Raw genomic sequence first — 23,782 nt, 5'->3', positions numbered from 1 at the left:
ACGTCGGGCAGTGCACTGGCGGTGTGGAGCCTGCTGGGGACTCTCTGTCTCCCTCCCCAACTTGCACTGTCTCTCTCAAAATAAATAAATGACCTTAAAAAAAAAAAAAAAGAAATGATACAAGAAATGGAAGAACAACTTAGTCAGAAATGGGAATGTCAGAGAGGAGGCGGCTGGCCTCAGGCACGAGCTCACAGCAAAGGAAAGCTTCATGAGAAGTGAAGGCTGAGCAAGTGAAACAGGACAATGACATCTCAGGAAACAGGTGAAAAGTGGAAAGTTTTTACATGAATATTAAAGAAGAGACTATGACGAACTCTTAGCATGCCGTGAAACAGCCCGATAAACACAGCGGAAGAGGCCTGAGTAGGTGCGTCACAGACGCCTGCCCAGAGCGAGGGTCTTGTCTGTGGCTGCGCTCCCAGGACCAAGCCCACAGAGAGGGCCTGTGACGGGCCGTAGCCCGGAGACATCTGCTCCGTGGCCCTTTAAGAAAAGTTTCTGGACCCCTGGGGACCTCGGTGGGGCAGTCCTCAGTGAAGTTAAAACCTCCCAGCGACTTTGCGGTTTGCACCCAGACGAGGTTCACGGAAGACACAAACTACCACCAGCCCGTCACTGAAACCCCAGAATCTGACCTTGAAATACCGAGTGCACTTTTGTAAAAATGGCAAAATAGAAATACAGTGAAGAGAGGGAAATGAAAGTGACCTGGCTCTGGAAGAAACGTGACAAAGAGGAAAAGCACCATGCTGCTGGGAAGAGCCAAGGAGACAGAGGAGTGACCGTGTGCATGCTCGGGGAGGCGGGCAGGGGGCTCCCCGGTCCATGGCATTGCCAACAACACGGACCACATCCGAGCTTTTAGGGGTCTGCTCAGACCAAGTGGGAGCGTCTCTCAGCCCTCAGGACATTTTACAGTATTTACTGGACCTGAAGTCTACCTATGAGTGTTTGAACACTTACACTTCACCAAATAATGTTACCAAATAAACCACAAACTCACCAGTAATCTGCAAGTTTAACGTAGCTGCAGTGTCTGCATTTTCTACTTCTTTTTTCAGGCTGAACAAAAGAGCCTTTAGGCTACTATTCTCCTCCAAAGATTTGTCTAGATGCTGTCTCAAGTCACCCTAAGGACACAGAACAATACACTTAAGACAGATGAGTCAAATTCAGTAAAACGTATATAGAAAACTAAACCTTGGAAATCACCAGACGTTAGTTTTCTTTCATATGTCATAGCCAACAAACCACAATGTGAACAAGAGAAATCACAACTGCCCCCAGCTGAGCAGCACAGTGTACTTCAAAGGGGACAGTGAGAGGGGTGGCACAGTTCACGAGGGGGCAGGTGGTGTCCCCGGAGTCCCTGGGGAGGGTGTGCTTCAGCAGGAGAGGAGATGTGCGGGCTGCCGGAGCCCTGCCTCCTCCAGGAAGGCTCCACGGTTACCACAGCCTGGCTCCCTCTCTCTTCTCAAGGAGCAGGAACAAGGGCTGGGCAGTGTGCCAGCCCCAGGTGGTCCCCCTGGGCTCACTTCTTGGACAAGAGCACAGGCAGACCCCAGGGCTCCGCACTACCCCCAAGCAGCGCCTCCCTGCAGCCTGTAAGTGGATGGAATCAAGCCTGCGGGAGCTGCAGACGGAGTGGGCTCCCCTCGCGCCCGGAGACAGAGGCAATGCCCAGCACGCCACGGGACGTTAAAAGGGAGGAGGGGGGACCGAGGCCACTGTGAGAGCCAGTGGCGTATGACCCATCAAAGCCACCTTGCCTGCAGAGAAACCAGCACGCGCACCCCCACCAGAGGAGTGAGCGTCTGTCTCAAAGTGACAGGGGCCCTTTCAGGAAACTGCTACGCTCATTCTCCACCCCAACAGCCCAGCCAGCGCACTGGCCCCTCTGTGTGCACATACGCTAGGGCACTACAGAAACTGTTACACGGCCAGTTATGTCCGACGACTCGTCTCCCGAACACGTGGAGTTCTGAGAGGGCAGGGGCCGGGCCCCAGTGCTGACGGTCTCAGTGGAGGCTGAAGCAGGGACAGTGGATAGACGGCGCTCAGATATGTGCTCAGATATGTGCGACACTGCTGCCTAGAGCCAGGCTGGACCGGTTCGGGGGCAGGGCTTTCACCAAGACCGGCTCCCCGGGCACTGGGATCTGAGGAGACACGGCTGAGGAACCAGCGTCCTCACAACGGGGAGGAAACCAGGGTCAGCAATGGGTCCTTCAGGAACAAATGACTTCCTCTGTGAGAAGTACCTCCTGGCTGACTCACCACAGGTCTCCTGACCGAGCTCCACTGACCACGCCTCCCCTCCCCTGGGATGGAGTCAATGGGGTGAATCTCAGAAACAACTGAGCAGGGCTCTTGGGCTTCCTGATGGTTCAAGACTGCTTGTCCGGGCAGGACCTCTCACTGCCCCCAGACAAGGTCACCCTGTAGGACAGGGTCAGTCAGACCGTCCACAGAGGTGAAGGAGCGCGACTTCCACACTAGACTGCATCACTGTGGAACGGGCCCCAGGGGCCCGTCTGCATGGATCCCACTGGTCCCACACTCAGCACTGTAAGGGGACGGGCTACCTACTCATCTGCACCAAACCCAAAAGCCGTGGCCTTTTGTTTCCATGGTTAACCGGCCATGCCGCGTCCCATGGGGTCAACACTGTCCAACAAAAAGAACGTCTACGCAGTGATTATGGTTCAGGGTCACAGGGCTCCAGTCCTTTCTGGATGCAGTCACCACTTGTGTGCACACATACATGTCCACAGTGCATCCATCTAAAGACCAGAGGCCGCCAGTATCATTTCACCATTTTTTATCTTTTTCTCTAAAAGTAAAGCTTCGTGTGGGATCTCTGAAATGGCAGCTTCTCATATAGATGGTATCAGGTGTTCCAGAGACCTGTCTCCCAGCAATCCTGTGGCTATTCTCAGTCCCATCTTCTGAAAGACACGGCTGATGCCGAGGCTGGATGGGCAGCTGCCAAGACGGCCCAGGGGTGCTCCCGCCGTCACGGGGCGCCCTCCCCTCATGTGGGTGGACCTACTGACTGGATCCCGAGCAACACACTATGCAGAAGTGCTGACACGTCCCTCTCAAGAGCAGGTAACAAAGGACGACCTTCTACCGGGCCACTCCCTGGCCCTGAGGAGCAGCTGCCATGCCGTGAGGGCCTCGGGCGGCCTGAAGAGAGGCCCTCGTGCACAGATCCAAGGCTGCTGTAGGCAAGTCCGGCAGGGGCTACCCACCTCCATCAAACCCTCAATCGACAACGTGATGGCAAGACCCTGAGTCAGACACACAGCTCGGCTGCTCTGGGACTCCTGACCCACAGGAGATGTCGACAATAAATCCTTGCTACTGACTGTGCTGCCCTCTAGGGTAACCTCATAGGCAGCAGTGAGGGACACCACACAGAGGGCTACGTAACTTGCGAGGACTGACCGGCTGCTGTGTCCCAGCCCACCCTCTCAACCGCATGACATAATCTGTTAGTACTGACTCTTTACAAGAAGAGCCCCCTGAACACAGTCCATCTAGTAAAACTCAACCATAATACTTAGCAAGGTAAACAACTTCACCCGGCTGAGTGCACAGTAGACATCTTACTCATTTACACACACACACACACACACACACACACACTTATTTATTTTGAGAGGACAGCACGAGAGCATTTGAGAACATACAAGATGGGCAGAGAGAGAGGGAGAGAATCCCAAGCAGGCCCTGTGCTGATTGCCCATGTGGGGCTCAATCTCACAAACTATGAGATCATGACCTGAGCTAAAATCAGGAGTCAGACATTTAACTGACTGAGCCCCCCAAGCGCCCCACATGACAGACATTTTAAAGTAAAAATCATATATATTTGAGGTGTGCACTTGATGATACACACATAGATGGTGAAATGATTACCACAGTCAAGCTGATTACTGCAGCTTCTCCTCACAGTTAACATTTCTTGGTGAGCACATCAAAGCTATTTTCATAGCAAACTTCCAGACTCACTGCAGTATAGGAACTGTGGCCCCAGACCTAGTCATCCTGCACAACCACGGAAATGTCCCCTTACCGCCACCTCCCTGTCCCCGCACCTGCCCGCCCCTGGTGATCATCTCCCACTCCGTTTCTATGTATTCAACTCTTAGACTCCACTTATAAGTGAGACGATGCAACTGATTTCTTGCTCTGTCTGGTCACCGGGCACACTGTCCTGCAGGTCCCTCCATGTTGTTGAAGACAAGACTTCCTTCTTTTAACGGCTGAGTAATAGTCCATGCTATAAGTACACATTTTTTTTAATCTGTTCATCCACTGACGGACAGTTCGCTTTCCCATGCCTTTGCCACAGTGGATAATGCTGCTGTGAGCATGGGGGTGCAGATCGCTCTTGGAGGTACTACTTTCACTTCCTGTGGTCACATACCTGAAAGTGGGATTGCTGGGTCATATCACAGACTTATTTTAATCTGGGGGGAGCCTCCATACTGTCTTCCATGCTCGCTGTGCCAGTTTGTATTCCCTCCAACAGTGCACGAGGTTCCCTTTTCTCCACATCCTCGCCAACACGTTTTGTTTTTTTGATTCTAACTGCTTCTGACAGGTGACGTCTCTTTGTAGCTTTGATCTCCTTTTCCCTGATGATGAGTGATGCTGGGCATCTTTTCGTGTAGCTGTTGGCCATTTGAATGTCTTCCTTGGAGAAATGTCTATTCAGAGCCTCCAGCCATTTCTCAGTTGGGTTCTCTTTTTGCTACAGAGTTGTGGTATTTATATATTCTAGAATTTAGCCCATTATGAAACAAATGGTTTGCAAACATTCTCTCCCAGTCCATAGGCTGCTTCCTCACTGGTACTGTGCAGGAGCTTTTGAGTTTGATGTAGTCCCACTTGTGGATTTTTGCTTTTCTTGCCTGTACTTTGGGTGTCAAATCGAAAAAATCATCACCAAGACCCTATCAAGGGGCCTTTACTCTGTTTTTTTCTAGAAGTTCTACAGTTTCAAGTCTTACATTTCAATCTTTAATCCATTTTGTTTTCTTTTTTTTTTTCTCAACGTTTATTTATTTTTGGGACAGAGAGAGACAGAGCATGAACGGGGGAGGGGCAGAGAGAGAGGGAGACACAGAATCGGAAACAGGCTCCAGGCTCTGAGCCATCAGCCCAGAGCCCGACGCGGGGCTCGAACTCACGGACCGCGAGATCGTGACCTGGCTGAAGTCAGACGCTTAACCGACTGCGCCACCCAGGCACCCCTCTTTAATCCATTTTGAATTGACTTCTATGCATGGTGTTAAGGGTCTGGCTGCATTCTTTTGCATGAAGCTATCCAGTCTTCCCAGCACCATTTATTGAAGAGACTGTCCTTTCCCCATCATATATATTCGTGGTGTCCTTGTCAAAAATTTGTTGGCCATTTATGTATGAATTTATTTCTGGGGTCTCTATTCTGTTCCATTGATCTGTGTGTCTGTTTTTATGTCAACACCATACTGTTTTGATTACTATAGCTTCCTTCATAATATAATGTGAAATCATGGAGTGTGAGGCCTTTTTCTTAATATGGGTTTGGCTATTAAGGGTCTTTTTGTGCAACTAGAAAAAGGAGAATACAAATTTTAAGAAAAATAATCACAAATTTTATAATTTTTTATGTCTGTGAAAAATGCCATTGGAATTTTTATAGAGATTGCACTGAATCTGTACATAACTTTCAGCAGCATGGGGTTTTTAACACTATTAATCTTCCAATTCATGAACATAGGATATCCCTCCATTCATTCATCCATGTCTTAATGTTTTCAGTGTTTAGATATTTAACCTCCTTGGTTAAATATATTCCTATGTATTTTATCCTTTTTGATGCAGCCATAAATGAGACTATTTCATTTCCTTTTCAGATGACTGTTGGTGTAAAGAAACACGACTGATTTGTTATACTGATTTTATGTCTTGCAACTTTACTGAATTGATTAGTTCGAATAGGTTTTTGTTGTTCTGAGTCCTCAGGATTTTTCACACATACAATCCTGTCTTCTGCAAACAGATAATCTTACTTCTTCCTTTCCAATCTGGATGTCTCCTTGTCCTGCATGCTCTTGCTACTACTTCCAGTGCATGGATATGCACGTCCTATATGTGTCCGATAGTGGGTCTTAGCTTAGAAAGCAAGCTTTTGGTTTTCTCCCACTGATCATGATGTTAGCTGTGGCCTTATCATAAGTGGCCTATATGGTGTTGAGGAAACTTTCTTGTGTTATCTGTTTTGTTGAGACTTTTTATAATGAATGGATGTTAATTTGGTCAAATGCTTTTTCCCATCTGTTGAGATGACTGCGTGGTTTTGATGTTTCAATCTGTTTATGCGGTGTTTTAATTAGCATATGTTAAACCAACCTTGCATTCCAGGGGGAAATCCCACTTGGTTATGGTGTATACTTTTTTTGATTTGTTTCTTGAATTTGACTTCCTAGTATTTCACTGCAGATTTTTAAATTATGTTCATCAGTGGTATTAGCCTGTTGTTTTATTTTCTTGTGGTGTTTTTGGTATTAGGGTGATGCTGGCTTCATAAGTGAGTACAAAAGTATTTACTTCTATTTTCTGGAAGAGTTTAAGAAGGAGTATTAATTCTTCTGTGAATGTGCAATAAAATTAAGCCATGAAGCCATCAGGTCTCGGTTTTGTTTGTTGTTGTTGTTATTGGGAGGTTTTATATTATTGCCCAATTTCCTTATTTGTTATTGGTCTGTTCAGGCTTTTTTTTTTTTTTTAATTTTTATTCATTTTTGAGAGTGAGAGAGACAGAGTGCGAGTGGGGGAGGGGCAGAGAGAGAAGGTGACACAGAATTTGAAGCAGGCTCCAGGCTCTGAGCTGTCAGCACAGAGCCCAATGTGGGGCTCAAACTCATGAACTGCGAGATCACAACCAAGCTGAAGTCAGACACTCAACTGACTGAGCCACCCAGGCACCCAGGCTTTACTTATTCTTGATATAGTCTTGGCAGGCTGCATGTTTCTCGGAATTTACCCATTTCTTCCAGGTTCTCCAGTGTGCTCACATATAAGCACTGGTAACAGTCCTTAGGACCCTTTTTATTTCTGAGGCATTCACTGTGATGTCTCCTCTTTCACTTGTGATTTGAGTCTTCTTCCATTTTCTTAATCCAGCTAATGGTTTGTGGATTGTGGATATTTTTTCCAAAACCCATCTCAGTTCTGGTATTTTTTCCCCATTATTTTTTGAATTCTCTATTTATTTCTGCTCTGATGTTTACAATTTCTTTCTTTTTTTCTGTTGCTAACTTTGGGTTTAGTTTGCTTTTCTTTTTCTAGTTCCCTGAGGTGTAAAGTTAGGTTGTTGAGATCTTTCTTCTTTTTTAACATAGGCATTTGTGTGTAACGGTCTTACACAGTGAGGTTAGGAAGGGCGGGGGCAGCCCTGCCCAGCCAGGAGTCTTGGGCTCGGGCGCACTGGGGTGGAAGCTGTACTGGCTCTACCTGCCCTTGGGTGCCACCTGGTGGACAAAGTCCATCCGGTCCAAAAGCAAGCACGTCGTGGGCCTGTGCTGACTGATGCAGGCAGGACAGCAGCAGGGACCCCAGGCTCACCCAGCTAACTGGAGCCTCTCTCGCCAGTGGTCCCCAGTGGTCAGGGTGCCCAAGCCAGGGAGCACCAGGGCCACAAAAACTCCACCTCAAGCCCAGCTCCATGTGTGCTCTCTTGTGCAGGACAGGCAGGGCTAGGACATTGAGGCTAGGACAGGATGCTGTCATCCACAAAGCCCTGCTGTGTAGGGCTCGGGAACCATGTAGGGAGTTGGGGGGTGGGGAGGCTGGCGGGGGAGGGGACCCCTGCCCCTGTGGCCTGACAACAGCCAAGGGGAAATGCATCCCCAAGCAAGGCCTCCACCCCACGAAGAGGGGTGATTGAACAGAGACGACGCCAAGGGCATGGCTCACCATCTCCTTCCGCGTGTTGCTGAGTTCCGACGCCACCTCACTCATCCTCATGCTGTACTGCTGCTGCTGTTCAGCAAGGAGCTTTTGCAAAGATCTCTTTTCCAGAGTAAGGAAGCTAATTTCTTCACTCACGGCTGCTGAGATGTCCTGAGCTGCTGTAAACTCTTGCATTGATGATAAAATCTGTCTTGCCTGAGCTAGGAGTAAAAATCAAATGATATTGTGGCAGTTACGTTGAAAACACGAAGAATAAGCAGAACGTGTCCAGCACATCTGGAGTAACACAAACTCTCAACTGGCAAAAGGACACGGACGCCAGCGACACCACTTCCCTCAGGTGTCTGCACACCCATCCACTCACAGGTGGGAAGGGAGGCGGGGACACAGGAAGAGTTTTATTCTAAAGCAAAGGTGCCCCTGAAGAGAAGGCCACGACTGGACAGTGTGCCTGGACGTCCCAGTGGCCTGCCACGCTCTCTTCCATGGCACTGCCTGCTCCTGCTCCTGCTCCTAGCCTGGGAGCAAGTGGGTAAGATTTACAGGATCAGGATCCAGGGGCTCCAGCATCCTGGGCAGTCCTGATTCTAGAAGCTCCAGGGCCATGATACCAAGCACATAGCTCAGCTCCGGGCAGGGTCCAGGGTCTGCAGGAAGGACGAGCGAGCTCCTGCCCCAACTGAGACCCTGAAGGCCACACACTGGGCTGCGGGAGAAAGACACAGTAACCACCCCAGGGTGTGGCGTCTCACTCTCTGGATGAAGGGCGCCCCGTGTGCTCCTGCACCCAGGCACGAGCAGAAGCAAAGCCAAGCCCTCCCTGGGAAGTGACCACCCTCCTGGGCCTCATCCTCAGTGAAAGCTCAGCAAATCCAGGGCCCTGCACAAAAGAGCACACGTTCGGAGGGCCGGAAGGAGACGGCACAGCTTTGTGATCTCTCCAAACCTTCACATAAACCAGAGCAACGAGAACCCAACATGTGAACAGCACCTCCAACAGAACCAGGTGACGATGCAGAGTACCCGTAGGAAAACCAACAGCCACAGTCCTGCACGACACCCCTCGTGCCTCACACCTCATGGAAGTCCCGAGCCGCTTCAAGAGGGCGTCAGGATGCTCCATGCAGTGCGGCAGGGACGGTGACAGCCAATGGGGAGGGTCCAGCAAGGTGCAGGGCTCAGAACCCAGCAGGCAAATAGCACCTGCAAACAGAATGCTGCCCGGAGGGCGGCCCAAGTACGGGTCTGAGCGGACCGTCCTCCTGACTCACCGCGGAACACCTCGTTGCCATGCAGGGACTTGCAGCCGCCCCAGTACCTGTCCACCAGGTCGAGGAGCGCCTCCAGGAGCACCGCTTCCAGGCCAGCCTTCTTCCCGGGTGGCGGAGCTGAGTACAGTTTGGCAGGAGACACCTGCCACGGAGACAAAGCCATGATGCTGAGATGCCAAAATCAGTGGTTACTGTGTGAAGCAAAGCCTCTGACGCCAGCATGCCTCATGCTGATGCCCTTGTCCTGCAGAGGTGTGCACGATGGGGCTGTCCAAACATCACAACGCTACAGGGGTGGCACATGGGGATCCCTTTCCTGCCCCCCCCCCCCCGGACGTGTGGCATCCTCATACCGGGAGGAACAGCTAAAGGACGCGCTAGCAGGTGTCACACCAAGTATGTCAGTCATGAGACCCACATCATAATTTAAGCTCTAAGGCTGTGGGAACCCCAGTCCCACAATGGCCTGTCCTGGGCCCTCCTGAACCAGTGCACAGGGACTCCTGGAGGCTGCAGACCCTTTAGAGTCAGTCTCGGCCTGAACGGTCCCCCAAATGTATGAGGCCACATGCCAGACCAGACGGAGGTCAGGCCAGGACGATGTGGGCAGAAGACGGCCAGGCAAAACCACCAAGACTCCACCCAGGGCCTGGCCACATCAGTGCCGCGTCAGCAACCACATCAACAGCTCTCCTTTCCTCGTTAGAAATTATGTCACCAATTTTAAAGAATTACCAAAGAAAAGGGAGATGGTTCTGCCCTCCTGCCCACTTTCCAAGCATCTGGGCGTTTGGGGAGGGAGGGAATAGAAGCCTGCATCTGTCTCTGGGCTGATGGCCAGAGCCAAGACACGGGCTGGTCTCAGGTGTCCAGGAAGAGCCGGGACATGGGCTGGGCTCAGGTCCTGCCACCACCGCCCACCCCAGGTCCACCAGGGACAGGGCCTGGTGAGCGAGCACCGCACTGACCAAGGTCACACTGGGGGAGGGGCAGCGTGAAAATGCCAAGGCCTGGCTGCCCACCCCAAAAAGCTAAGGGTAAGAGCATATAGCCCTGGTGAGTGTCTGGCACCAACACTTCCATCCTCCATCAAACTATCTGGACACCTGTCCTCAGGCACAGGTGACAGAGCCCATGTCCCCGGTGCACTCACTCAGGCTTCTGTCTCCTACCTGAGGAGCACAGGGCAGTGTCCTCTGCGAGCGGCCGATCACCGTGAGGTCCCAGCCCCTCGGTGAGTGCATGAGCTCTCTGGGTGAAGCTTCGCACCTGGCGCTGTCCATCCTTGGTGAGCGAGGCCAGGCCTCCAGGGGGCAGGAAAGGCCCGGGCCTGTTCCCCACTCAAGCAAATCCTCATTTCTCTTCCTTCTCTCAGTCCGACAGTGAGAGACTGGCCATATAAACAAACAGTGGCCGCATCCTGTGTGAGAGTGGCCCTCTGACCCAAGACCTGCAGTGACCGGCCCAGAAGCCAGCCCCTCATGTATGGCAACCAGCCAGGAGGCCAAACTGTGACCCCTGTAACGGTCAGCCCAGCAGGCAGAATTTGATCAGTTAAGTGACAGCTCCCCTAATTTTTTTTCCCTCTTTGCAACTCAGGACCGACCACAGGAAGCCAGATCATTTCCCTAACCAAGCAGCATCTTGTCCCTCACTCTGCTGCACCCTCTCTCTCCCCTGGCCCCAGACCCCCTCCACTGTGACGCTCTCCCACTCTCCCGACTGTCTGGGTTTGTCTGGCAGACCAGCAACAGGGCAGACCCCCTTGCCACAGCCCATGCCCGCCCAACGTCTGCCCCAGTTCCCACAACTTTGTGCCTCTATCTCCAACAAAGCCAGTGACAAAGGCAACAGAGTCATCACCCATGTGGCTCTGGGTCATTTGCAGGGTGGCAGAACCCTCAGTCCCTACCCAGGGCCAAGTCCTTTGGAAAACCACAGGATGCACGTCCAGGACACCCTCACAACAGGGCCATTGGGGGCTCCTGGCCAAGATGATGGGTTCCGCCTCTAAGACAAGCACCCTTGCCAAAAAGCAGAGCACAACTGCCCCTCAACTGTGCCCACATTCCAGCCTCAAAGCACGGAGCATGGCAGAAAGTGGTGGGAAGCCTGGGAGTATATTTCCACCAGATCAAAAGGTAGCAAATGCTGGGGAGAAGCACGTGTAGAAGTTTCTCCAGCTGGGAGCCAGTGAGCACAGGGAAGGGAGAGGGGGCACACAGGCCTGGCAGCCCCCACCTCTCCATCCGGTCCTGCTCACCTCTCCCACTCACCTCTCCGGTGCCACTCACGCTGGGGGGCCTCTCCTCTTCGGGCTCCAACACCGCTGAGTGAGGAAAGGTCCTTATACTCCTGCCCTCCGAGCCACTCTGCCTGCTCACACTCTCCTCAGGGCTCGAGGGCACACTGGGCCTCTCTGGGCAGTGCAGACACTCCTGGTCTGCAGGTGCCTGAGATCTCCCACCAGGCATTCTTCGCTTCCTGTACTTTTCAGGAGCAGGCAACGGATTCAATACCTTTTGGGCTGACAAACTTGACTTCTGAGAAAGGGTAGACTCCTCAATGTCTGTGGAATCTGTAAAGGAGAGCGGAAGAGAGCCCTCAGCAGACCAAGTTCTCTGGCCTCAGTGACCAGTACCGTAATTTAAAAAGGTGTGTGTGCGCGCATATGTGTGTATGTGCACACGCACAAATATGGAAAATCCACCCAAAAGTGATAAAACTGAGCTAATAACTTTAACAAATCAATCAACCAACTACTACGTTCCTGACAAAATCACGTATGAGAAAAAGAAGTGAGTAAAAACTTAGAATCTGGGAATTAGAGAGGACTGAACGATTTGCCCCTGTAGCAGACTTTGTTAACATGTCAGTCCCTAAGACCCTCCCTGCCACTGGGACGGCCACTGGGCCACGTCCCTGAAGCGGGCTTTCACCAAGCACTGCCCGGCACCGGGAGGAGACGAAGGCTCTCCCTGGCCCCTCAGGCCCCCGTGTGCTGCAGACAGGGCCTTGCTCCGTGGGCAGACTCTCCCTGCATCCCCTCCCTGCTGCCGTCTCGAGGCACCACAGCACCGAGCTCTGCCTGGACTCTGGACTCTGCACGCCAGCCTGGCTCCTCAGGCCCCATGGCCACACCCATCTCACCAGGCCACCCTCCAGCCCAGGCCTCTCCTCTGGGCTCTTGCTGCTGCGTTCTCGCGTGGCATCGACAGCTCCAAGGCTCCTCGGGCTCACCAAGCCAAGGACTTCCCTAGCGAACCTGTGCCTCAAGTGCTCACGACCTGAGGAGACAACAGTCATCCAGCTGCTAGGTCAGAGGTCACCAGCGCTCTGCTCCCTGAGCAACACGTCCATCGCTGAACCTCCCCAAGTCTGCCTGACCGCTGCCTCTTGCTGGGACTGGTCTGCCATACCCTCTGGGGCAGACCCTCCCGTGCACCCTCTGCAACCCAAACACACAGCAGCCACTCACACCACCTCCCCCCACCCCTGCCCCGGGGACAGACACAGCCCAAGTGCTGCCGTGCCACCTCACCTCAACCTGTGACCTGTGCTCTTCCTTCTCCCCTTCCAGCCCACCGCCTCCGCATGAGCCCACTCTCCCAAAACGCACGGTGGAGTCTGGCCACCAGGGATCAGCAGAGCAAGTCACAGTGGGGGTAAAGTCAAGTCTGAGTGCCTCAAGGATACAGAAGATGGAAAGACTGAGAAACTGTTCTGGGTCATAGGAGTCTGAGGAGATGTGACGATTAGATATGCTCTGTGCACCTGGACAAAATCCTGGACCGGAAAAAAAACAAAACAAAACATCAATGGAACATTTAGTGAAACATGAACAGAGTCTATGGGTTAAGTGGCAGGTCTGTGGTAAGGTTCATGTCCCATTCTGCAGAGTTAACGCTCGTTATCCAGGGGAGTGTCGTTGCGCTTAGGAAACCACACTAGAGTGGTTAAGAGTGACAGGATACCCTTCCCCGAGAAGGTTCCAGAAAGGCCGACGACAGCCTACGTGCACACATACATATGCGTATACGTCCCTACGTTACATACGTACATAAGCACGTGTGCCCGCGCAAAGACGCACACACATACGTACCATACACACATACGTGGTGGGGAGGGGAGGGGAACGACCGAACAAATGTGGTAAATGCAAACTCTGGGGGCATCTGGACAAAGCAGACATGAACCTTCATTGTTCTGTCATGGCAGCTTTTCTGTGGTCCCTCTGTGAAAGTTCACAGGGACTACACATCAAGAGAGGCCTGAACATCAAGCACATGGTCTTTGTGAACAGAGGTAAAATAAGGAGCGCTGACAACGTGGCGTCCCGTGCCCCACACACCCCCCGGCACCACCGTGAGGCCTCAGGGGTAAAAGCAGCCGGTCTGCCATGTTTCGTTAGGCAGCGGCCACAGGCAAGCCAGGCACGTCACCGGCACGACCTGCTGGCTTCGAAAGGCCCCACAAACAAGCCTCAGGAATGTGCCTGGTTTGCTCATATCGGGAGGTTTTCTGACAACTTTGCCACACACATGCATACAACACTCCCAATTTACTTATTTTCTTCTTTTTTTTTTTTCTTTTTTTTTGAGAGAGCGAGAGTGCAAGCAGGGCAGAGGGGGAAAGAGGGAGAGAATCCCAAGTAGGTTCCATGCTCAGTGCAGAGCCAGATGCGGGGCTTGATCCATGACCCCGGGATAGCGACCTGAGCCGAAATCAAGAGGTGGATGCTTAACTGACTGAGTCGCCCAGGTGCCCCTCATTGTGATTTTTAAAATGTAGCTACAGTCGTAACCTGGACCCCTGTATTCAGAAGATGTGTATGTGTGTACAGATAGAAGGGCCAGGTACTTAGCGACTAGACTCTACAACACGGATCCACTACACGTTTCAGTGTAGGAGATTCTCTCCTAAGACATCTCAGAGAGCTCCACAAACACACAAATATATCGAAGACAGGAGGAGAGATTTCACAGGGACAGCACACGGTGAAAACAGGCACCGCCAAGGAGCTGACAGAGGGCGCGTGACGCTGCTTACCTGGGCGTGGGGCAAAGCGTGTGTGCAGCCCACACTGCGGTGGGAGCTCCCCACAGTACTGGTTCTGAGGCCTCTCTTCTGAGCCACCCCCTCGAGAGCTGCTTCTCCTCTTCTCGTGGCCTTTCTTTATGGAATCCCCACACTGGTACTGTACTGACTGGGGACTCAACAGGTGCCTGGATTCTGTTTTATTAAAAAACATTTTAGAAGCTTTATTTCATCAGAAATGACATTTTAACCTTATGACAGTGGATGATAGCTACAGAGTACACAGTTAAATAGGAAAAAGGTGACTGAGCAGCCAACCCCGCAGTGACAGCAGCACGTGCCGCAGACGCCTGAGCTCAGCACTTACTGCACAGCTGGTACCGGTACAAAGACTCGACAACCAACAGAACACCACACAGAATCTAGAAAGAGACTCGAGTCAGCTGAGTTAACAGATGTGCCATGGTAGTGAGAAGACGGTTTCTTCGCAAGCACGGGGTGGACAAAGATTTCTTTACGGGACACCAAAAAGCACAAACCATATAAAAAACAGAATTGACAGGCAGACTCCACTGAGAACTTCTGCTCTTCCGAGCACGTTAGGCAAAGAAACGGCAAGCCACAGAACAGGAGAGGTCTGCAGTGCCTGCATCTGAGAAAGGGCTTGTACGAAAAAAGCCACAGAGAACGAGCTCTTATGACCCGGCACTAAGAAGCGAAAAATGGGAGGGGAAGAGGCTTGAACAGAAGTGTCTCAGCAGACAAGTGGCCCTGAAAACCTGCCCATCAGAGTCCTCAGGAAAGCACGTGTTAGAACCATAAGGAACACCACCGCGCTGCCTGAGGAGCCGGAACTGACAAGACTGACAACACGGAGCCGGCGAGGACACCCAATGGGCAGATGTCCTCGCGCCAGCAGGTGAGTCCTGGGGTTTCAGCCCCAACTGATGCCTCAACCTATTGCAGTCTTCGTGAAAAGCTCTCAGAAACTCCTAACAGGAGAAGAAGCAGAGCCACAGCATGGACATAAGCCCTGGTGGAAAACAGAGGCCCTGAGCAAAGCCCTTGAAGAAACTCACATGCTATAAAGACTTCACAACACCCTCGTCCGGTCTAAAGTTCTGAACCTGGCAGCCTGAGCGCTCAGTGTCTCCTAAGCTAAGGGAACACCCACTCATGGTACAGACGGACAGTAGTCTCACCAGCCACAGGACACTCTACCCTCCTGTCTACTTTGACCTTTTGGGTCTCCTGTGTAGTTGAAGTCGATCTGAGGAAGGACACAATTTCCACAACCACGCCGTAGAACTATACACTCAATTATACTGATATTTTCTGTCAGAAGTCTATAATCCAAACTACTGGTATTTACAAGTTCACAAAGCCTTCATGAAGATTCTGTACTTAAAGGTGAGTTTTCTAGAAAGCACAACTGTGTGTCTGGAAGCCAGTAATTACCAGAACCCCGCAACAGGCTGGCCCACTGGGCCTTGGTGGTAGAGTAGCAGCCTACCTTGGGAACTAGGGAGGTTGGCCTCTCGCCCCCTCTGGCTGGAGCTTGTGCTCCCGGGAGGGTTGCTCAAGTCCCACTCGCACTCAGCAATGAGGTTCAGGACCGCCTCATCATCTGCGTCCATTACCAAGCATTTCTTGGCCGAGGGATCAGTGCACGTGGCCCTAGAGTGGCGTGGTCTGCAAGGAAAAGCAAACTCAGTGCTGTCGTTCAAGCCAGCATCATGCTCCAGCCCACGCAGACCCTGTGAAGGAAGATGGGTGCTCTATCAGCGGGGCCACAAGGTCTCCGGGGAGGAGCTGGTGCACTGAAGAAAATGGCTCTGGGTGCCTCTATTGCAGAAGTCAGCACAGGGCTTCCCCAGGATGCTGGGTGATGAAAAGAAGGTCATGTGATGTCTCCATGGCATCCCAACATCCCAGTCAGGTCTGTTCAAGAATGAAAGTTCCAGAAAGCTCCTGTTCTGAAATCCCCTAGTGTGTTCTCCTCCTAGCATATCCATGATGTGATGCATTTGATCAAGAAAGTTAAAGCGAATGGTGTTTGAAATTTCTATTTTTACATTAAGTGAAAACCTCTCCACACTGACTGAATATGAGGTGTTTTAGATACGACATCCCTACCAATGGTGACCCCCCCACACATGAAGGTGAACACACATGAAGGGAATTCATTTCCAACAAGGCAGCTTATGAAATCTCTTCAAGATAATAATCACCTACTATGAACACTGACTCTGTGATATCTGATCATACTTTAAAAAGTCAATACTGTTCACTATTTTCTGAGAGTTTTCCAGCTCACTGCAGAGGGAAGGGGTCTTGGGTTCTTTTTCTGGTCTGCCCACAGAAACCTGACACCTGACACACTTCTGCCTTGGGGGTCTCCACGTCACCTATGGATCACAAGGTTCCACTAGGTCACCTATAAGACCCTCTGAGCTCTAAACGCCATAACAGTTCAGTCTCTAGATGGTCAAGAACTAGATAAGCTACAGAATATTGCTGGAAAAAATTAAAGACATAAATAAGTGGAAAGACACCCCATCTTCATGGACTGGAAGATTTAACATTGTTAAAATGTCACTAGTCCCCAAAATAACCTACAGAACCAGTGCAATCCCTATCAAAATCCCAGTGACGTTTTTTGCAGAAATGGAAAAAACACATCATAAAATGCATCTGGGACCTCAAGGGACGCCAAATGGCCAAACAATCTTGAAAAAGAAGAGTAAGCATTAGAATTGATATAGCAGAATTGCTAACATTACCAGACTAGGCTTTAAAACAACTGCAAGTAATAATACTGAGGTCTAATGAAGAAAGCAGACAATATACAAGAACATGTGGGAAATTTAAGCAGAGAGCTGGAAATTCTCTAAGAATCAAAAAGACATACTAGAGACCAAAGAAGAGAAATGAAGAAGCCTCTGATGGGCTCATCAGAAGTCTGGACACAGCCAAGGGAAGAGTGTCTGAGCCCAAGGATAGCTCAAAAGAATCCTCCAAAACTGAAAAACAAAGAAAAAGATTGAAAAAACCCAGAAGAGAATACTCAAGAAATGAGGGACAAACCACAAAAGGTGTAACACATGCTTCTTGAGAACATCAGAAAGAGAAGAGAAAAAAGGAACAGAGAAAATATTTAAAGTCTGAAAATTTCTGTAAATTAATGTCAGACACCAAACCACAGATCCAGGAAGCTCAGAGAACACTGGCAGAGTAAACAACCAAAAATTTACATCAAGGAATATTGTATTCAAACTGGAAAAAAAAAAAATCAAAGAAAAAGTAAAAAAAGGCTGAAATAAGGCAAAGGGAAAAACACTTTATGTATAGAGCAAGAAATATAGGAATTACATCTGGCTTCTCCTCAGACACCACACAAGCAGCAAAAGAGTGAAGCATTTCAACTGTTGAGAGAAAAAGCTATCAGCCCAGAATTTGGTAACCTGCAAGATTATCCTTCAAAAGTAGAGGAGAAATAAAGACTTCCTCAGATAAACAGAAGCTGCAATGTGTTGCCAGTAGACTTACCGTGTGAGAAATGTTAGAAGAAGTTCTTTAGAGAAAAGAATGATGCAGGTCAGAAACTCAAATCTACATAGAAAGGAAGGGCACTGGGGCACCTGGGTGGCTCAGTCGGTTGAGCATCCGACTTTGGCTCAGGTCATGATCTCACGGTCCGTGGGTTCGAGCCCCATGTTGGGCTCTGTGCTGACAGCTCAGAGCCTGGAGCCTGTTTCAGATTCTGTGTCTCCTTTTCTCTCTGCCCCTCCCCAACTCACGCTCTATCTCTTTCTCTCCCTCTCTCTCTCTCAAAAATAAGTAAGCATTAAAAAAAAGAAAGGAAGAGGACTGATCTAACAGATGAAAGTCTGAAGTACCAGCAACAATGTAGTATCTGATTATGGATGCCCACGTATTACATGCAGTTATAGCTTATTCATCAATGAAATCAATGATGGCACCGATACAAGGGACAGGAGGGTGGAGTTAAGAATGTTTTGTTAGTATGAGGTATTTCCACTGCCCGGGAAGCAGTGCAGTGTTACTTGAAAGAGGACTTGGACTAGCTGTAAAGGTCTACTTCATACTCTAGGGCAACCACTAAAAAAGCAAAAATATAACTGAGATGCTAACAAAGGAGAGAAAATAGAATCGTGTAACATGCTTGTTTAGAAGCACAAAAGGAAGAAACAAAGCAGAACAGGAACAGAGAAAACAGGAATGAATATGGTAGATATGAATCCAACTGTATCAATAACCACTTTAAACATCAATGGTCTAAACGTTCCAATTAAGAGAGATTCAACAAGGATCAAAAAACAAGATCCAACTATATGCTGTCTACAAGAAACCCATTTTAAATATAAAGGCATATATGGATCAAAAGTAAAGGGACAATGACAATGACAAATACATCATCCTGATGCTACTAGAGAGAATGCAGAAACAGCTACATTAATTTCAGATGGAGCTGACGTCAAGCAAGGAAAGTTACAGGGATACAAGGGGCATTACATAAAGATAAGGGATCAATTCTACAAGAGGAATTTAAAGCCCTTAACCTGTATACACCTAACAACAGAGCATCAAAATACATGAGACAAAAACTGACAGAACTACAAGGAGAAATAGATGAGTCCACCACCACAGCCGGAGACTCCAGCACTCCTATATCAGAAATGGACAGACCTGGCAGGCAGAAAATCAGTAAGGACACAGCTGAAGTCAACAGTATCATCAATCAACTGGATATACTGACGTCTATAGACCATGTCATCCAACAATAGCAGAATTACACATTCTTCTCAAGCTTCTATTCAACTTATTTTTTTATTTTATTTTATTTTTTTTTTTATTTTTGGGACAGAGAGAGACAGAGCATGAATGGGGGAGGGGCAGAGAGAGAGGGAGACACAGAATCGGAAACAGGCTCCAGGCTCCGAGCCATCAGCCCAGAGCCTGACGCGGGGCTCGAACTCACGGACCGCGAGATCATGACCTGGCTGAAGTCGGACGCTTAACCGACTGCGCCACCCAGGCGCCCCTATTCAACTTAGATAAATCACACTGTGAGCCATAAAACAAATCTTCACAAATTTAAAAGAGGAGAATTCATAGAGTATCTGCTCTCAGACTACCAGTAATTGATAACAGGAAGAAAAATGGAAAATCCTAAATACTTGGGAGATTAAAGAGTAAATTCCTGGGGCGCCTGGACAGCTCAGTCAGTTAAGTGTCCAACTCTTGATTTCAGCTCAGGTCATGATCTCACAGTTCATGAGTTCGAGCTCTGTGCCAGGCTCTGCACGGACAGCATGGAGCCTGCTTGGGATTCTCTGTCTTCCCTCTCTCTGCCTCTCCCCTGCATGCAATCGATCTCTCTCGCTCTCTCAAAAATAAATATTTAAAAAAACATAATAAAGAGCAAACTCCTAAATAATGTATGACATGAGTCAAAAAAGAAATCTCCAGAGAAATTTAAAAATATTTCGAATTCAATGAAAATACACCTTATCAAAATTTGTGGGATGCAGTGAAAGCAATACTTAGAATGAAATTCACAGCATTGAATGCATATGTTAGAAAAACAGTAAAATCTAAAATCAATAATCTAACCTTCCACCTTAGGAAATTAGACAAAGAGCCAATTAAATCCAAAGAAAGCAGAAGAAAAGAAATAATAAAAATCAGAGAAATCAGTGATACTGAAAACAGGAAACCAACACAGAAAAATCAACAAAAACCAAAAGTTAGTTCTTCAAAGAGATCAATAAAATTGAAAAACCTCAATACCAGGTTAATTAAGAAAAAAAAAAAGAGACAAATTACTAATGTCAGAAGTGAAAGAGGGGTCACAATGACAGACCCCATGGACATCAAAAGGATAATAAAGGAATACTATGAAGAACTCTATACCCACAAATTTGATAATCTAATCAGACCAGTTCCTGGAAAATGTACTAATCTAACAAAATTCACACAAGGAGAAATGGATAACCTGAATGGACATATATATTAAAGACACAAAATCAATAATTAATAGTCCTCTGAAACTAGGTTCAGATGGGTTCAATGGTGAATTCCACCAAACATTTAAAGAAAAAAAACTATAGCAATTCTCTATAATCTCTTCCAGAAGACAGATGCAGACAGAATACTTCCTAACTTATTCTATGTGGCCAGCCTTATTTTAATATGCAAGAAAACTATAGACCAATATCTCTCATGAATACAGATGCAAAAATCCTCAACAAAATATTAGCAAACTGTATCCAACAATGTATAAAAAAAATTAACTCACCACAACCAAGTGGGATTTATTCCAGATATGCAAGGCTAGGTCAACATTTGAAAATTAATGCAATCATCACATCAACAGACTAAAAAAGAAAACTCATATGCTCATATCAATAGATACAGAAAAAGCATTTGACAAAACCCACATCCATTCCTGATGAAAATGATGAGCAAACTACAAATAGAGGGAACTCCTCAACTGGATAAAGAACATCTACAAAAACCTGCAGCTAACATCCCCCTTAATGGTGAGAAACTAGATGCTTCTTTGCTAAGATCAGAACAAGGAAAGGTGTCCCCTCTCATTCCTTCTTTTAAACATCATATTGGAAGTCCCACTAATGCAATAAGAAAAGGAAATAAAATATATAGAGATTGAGAAGGAAGAGATAAAGTTTTCTCTGTTCACAGACACATGATTGTCTATAGAAAATCCCAAAGAATCAACCAAAAACAAGAAAGGAAAAAACCTCCTGGATCTAACAAGTGGTTATATAGCAAGGCTGCAAAATACAAGGAGTTATAAGTTGCATTGTATTCCCTGCCACCCCCCGCCCCCCTCCCCCCGCCACCAAAAGATATGAAGTCCCAATACCCTATACCTCAGAACATGACCTTATTTGGAAATGGGGTCTTTACAGAGGTAATCAAGTTAATAGGAGATTGGGGTGGGCCCTAATCCAACCCGACTGGTATCTTTTGGGGAAACTGGGACACAGAAACAAACATGCAAAAGGGGAGATTACATGAAAAGACACAGGGAGAAGAGCCATATAAAGAGGATTGGAGAGATACATCTGCAAGACAAGGAACACCAAAGATTTCCAGCAAACCATCAGAAGCCAGAAGAACCACCAGAATCATGGGATAGATTCTCCCTTACAGCCTCCACAAAGAATCAAGTCACCAATACCTTGATTTCAGACTTCTACCCTTAACAACTGTGAGACAACAAATTTCTGTTATTTTAAGCCACCCCGTTTGTGGTACTTTTACATCAGCTCTAGGAAACTAATGCATAAGGTTAATATACAAAAGTCAACCACTTACTACATACCAGTAATGAACAACTGGAATTTGAAATGAAAAAAAGGCAGTGCCATTTACAATAGCATCAAAAAAATGACATATCAAATATAATCTAACAAAACATGTACAAGATCTGTTTGAGGAAAGCTACAAACCTCTGATAAATGAAATCAAAGAACTAAATGAATGGACATTCTATGCTCACAGAGAGGAAGACTCAATATTGTCAAGGTGTCAGCTCTCCCCAGCTCAATCTACAGATTCAATGCAATCCCAGTCAAAATCTCAACAAACCGATAGTTTACACGGAAAAGCAAGAGACCCAGGAAAACGAACAAAATACTGAAGGAGAACAAAGTTAGAGGTCTGACACTACCGGACTCCTAATCTCACATGGACAAAGGGGCTAGGAAACTCTTTTTGTAACAGCCACCAGACCCATTCATGAGTCTCCATCTTTATAACTTAATCACCTCTCAGAGGCCCGACCTCCTAACACAGTCATCTAGGGGTTAGGATTTCAACACATGAATTGGGGGGGGGGGGGGGGGGCACAAACATCCAGACCACTACACAGGGTACTGGGAGCAGCTGTCTACACAGTAATTAATCTAGTTTTAATGGGGAAGTGAGGAGAAGATGGTGACAGTGTAGGTATCTGAGGGAACAGGAGACCCCAAGGATTTGGAATCGATCTTGAGAAATCAGAACAGAAACTGGCAAAATATGGCCCACAAGGTCAAATCTAACCCATTGCCTATTTTTGTAAATAAAGTTTTACTGGAACACAGTCATCCATTTAAATATTGCCTATAGCTGCTTTCATGCTACAAAGGCAGAGTTCAAAAGTTGAGGAAGAGATCATATGGTCGGTCCACAGAACCAAAAATATTCACTCTCCGGCCCTTTTCAAAAAAGAATTGGTAACCCCTACATTACAAGAATTTAGGGATGAGCTAAAGCATATAATGCAAGAAAAAGAAAACCACTAAAAGCTTCAGACAAAACAAAATGGTGTACAAGATCATGTAATTTCTAGCACATTATAAGCAATGTAAACATAGTGTATTGATTTTTGCCCTTTAAAATCAACCCACAGGGGTGTCTGGGTGGCTCAGTCGGGAGTCTGACTTCAGCTCAGGTCACATCTCGTGGTTTGTAGGTTCGAGCCCCACGTCGGGCTCTGTGCTGATAGCTCAGAGCCTGGAGCCTGCTCTGGATTCTGTGTCTCCCTTTCTCTCTGCCCCTCCCCTGCTTACACTCTGTCTCGCTCTCTCTCAAAAATAAAAATTTTTTTTAAAAAAATCAACCCACAAACCACGAAGACATTTTATGGTCTCAGGACACATTTAAATACTACCAACCATCACAGTGTACGTTAAACACAGCAATGCAGCCGCGGGGAGGTGGCACAGATGTGGGGCACAGGCAGGCATAGGATCCCACTCCCACGGCACAACTACATACGGCACCGCCAGCACTGACCACAGAGAACATGGGAAGGATCGTACTCCACAGGCCGTGAGCACTGGGGTTGGGGAGGAAGGGGCTGTGACAGTCAGCAGTCAGCTACCGCTTAAAGTGCTCACACGCATAAAAGGTGGCGTGTTTGTACTGTCTGGAGATGAGAAAGTAACTCAAGCAGGAAACAACCATGAAAGTAAGCAGCGGCTGCCTCTGAGGGACAGGCCAAGGAGGAGACAAGATGCTGTGACTTCCTATCGCTACTTGACTTTACATGTTACTACTTTATTTTTTTTTAATTATTTATTTATTTATTTTTTACATTTTTAAATTTATTTTTGAGGGAGAGACAGAGCACAAGTGGGGAACAGGCAGAGAAAGAGACAGAGGGAGAAACAGTATCCAAAGCAGGCTCTAGGCTCTGAGCTGTCAGCACAGAGCCCGACGTAGGGCTCGAACTCACAAACCGTGAGATCATGACCCAAGCCGAAGTTGGATGCTCAACCGACTGAGCCACCCAGGCGACCCTACATGTTACTACTTTAATAAACATTTTAATATTATAAAATAAATGTGGAAAACGTGGACAACGGGGGAGAAATCCCCCGTCCCACCACCATTTCCTTGAGCCCCCGTTGGTACCTGAGCATTTCTTCTTTCCTCCTTTGCACGTCTGCCCTTGAAGTGGCAAT

General features: G+C 48.2%; 1 protein-coding gene across 3 annotated transcripts in view; it reads right to left on the bottom strand.

The window, feature by feature from the left end:
* The window catches only part of CEP72 (centrosomal protein 72), a 36,454-nt gene that overhangs the window by 3,754 nt on the left and 8,918 nt on the right, over positions 1-23,782 (bottom strand). For 2 of the 3 annotated variants that reach the window (XM_086675063.1, XM_086675074.1), the window contains exons 5-10: positions 15,793-15,971; positions 14,292-14,474; positions 11,519-11,820; positions 9,243-9,384; positions 7,975-8,171; positions 1,007-1,133 (exon numbers count right to left, since the gene is read on the bottom strand). In XM_086675063.1, coding sequence (XP_086531189.1) covers positions 1,007-1,133; positions 7,975-8,171; positions 9,243-9,384; positions 11,519-11,820; positions 14,292-14,474; positions 15,793-15,971 — 1,130 coding nt within the window. The remainder of the gene's footprint in view (positions 1-1,006; positions 1,134-7,974; positions 8,172-9,242; positions 9,385-11,518; positions 11,821-14,291; positions 14,475-15,792; positions 15,972-23,782) is intronic. The other variant, XR_015240226.1, reaches the window with a different exon arrangement.

Source organism: Puma concolor, chromosome A1 (assembly GCF_028749965.1).
Source record: "Puma concolor isolate L17-30 chromosome A1, mPumCon1.1.hap2, whole genome shotgun sequence".
Taxonomy (NCBI): Eukaryota; Metazoa; Chordata; class Mammalia; order Carnivora; family Felidae; genus Puma; species Puma concolor.
Note: the sequence above shows the minus strand (reverse complement) of the source record. Positions and strands in the feature narration are given on the sequence as shown.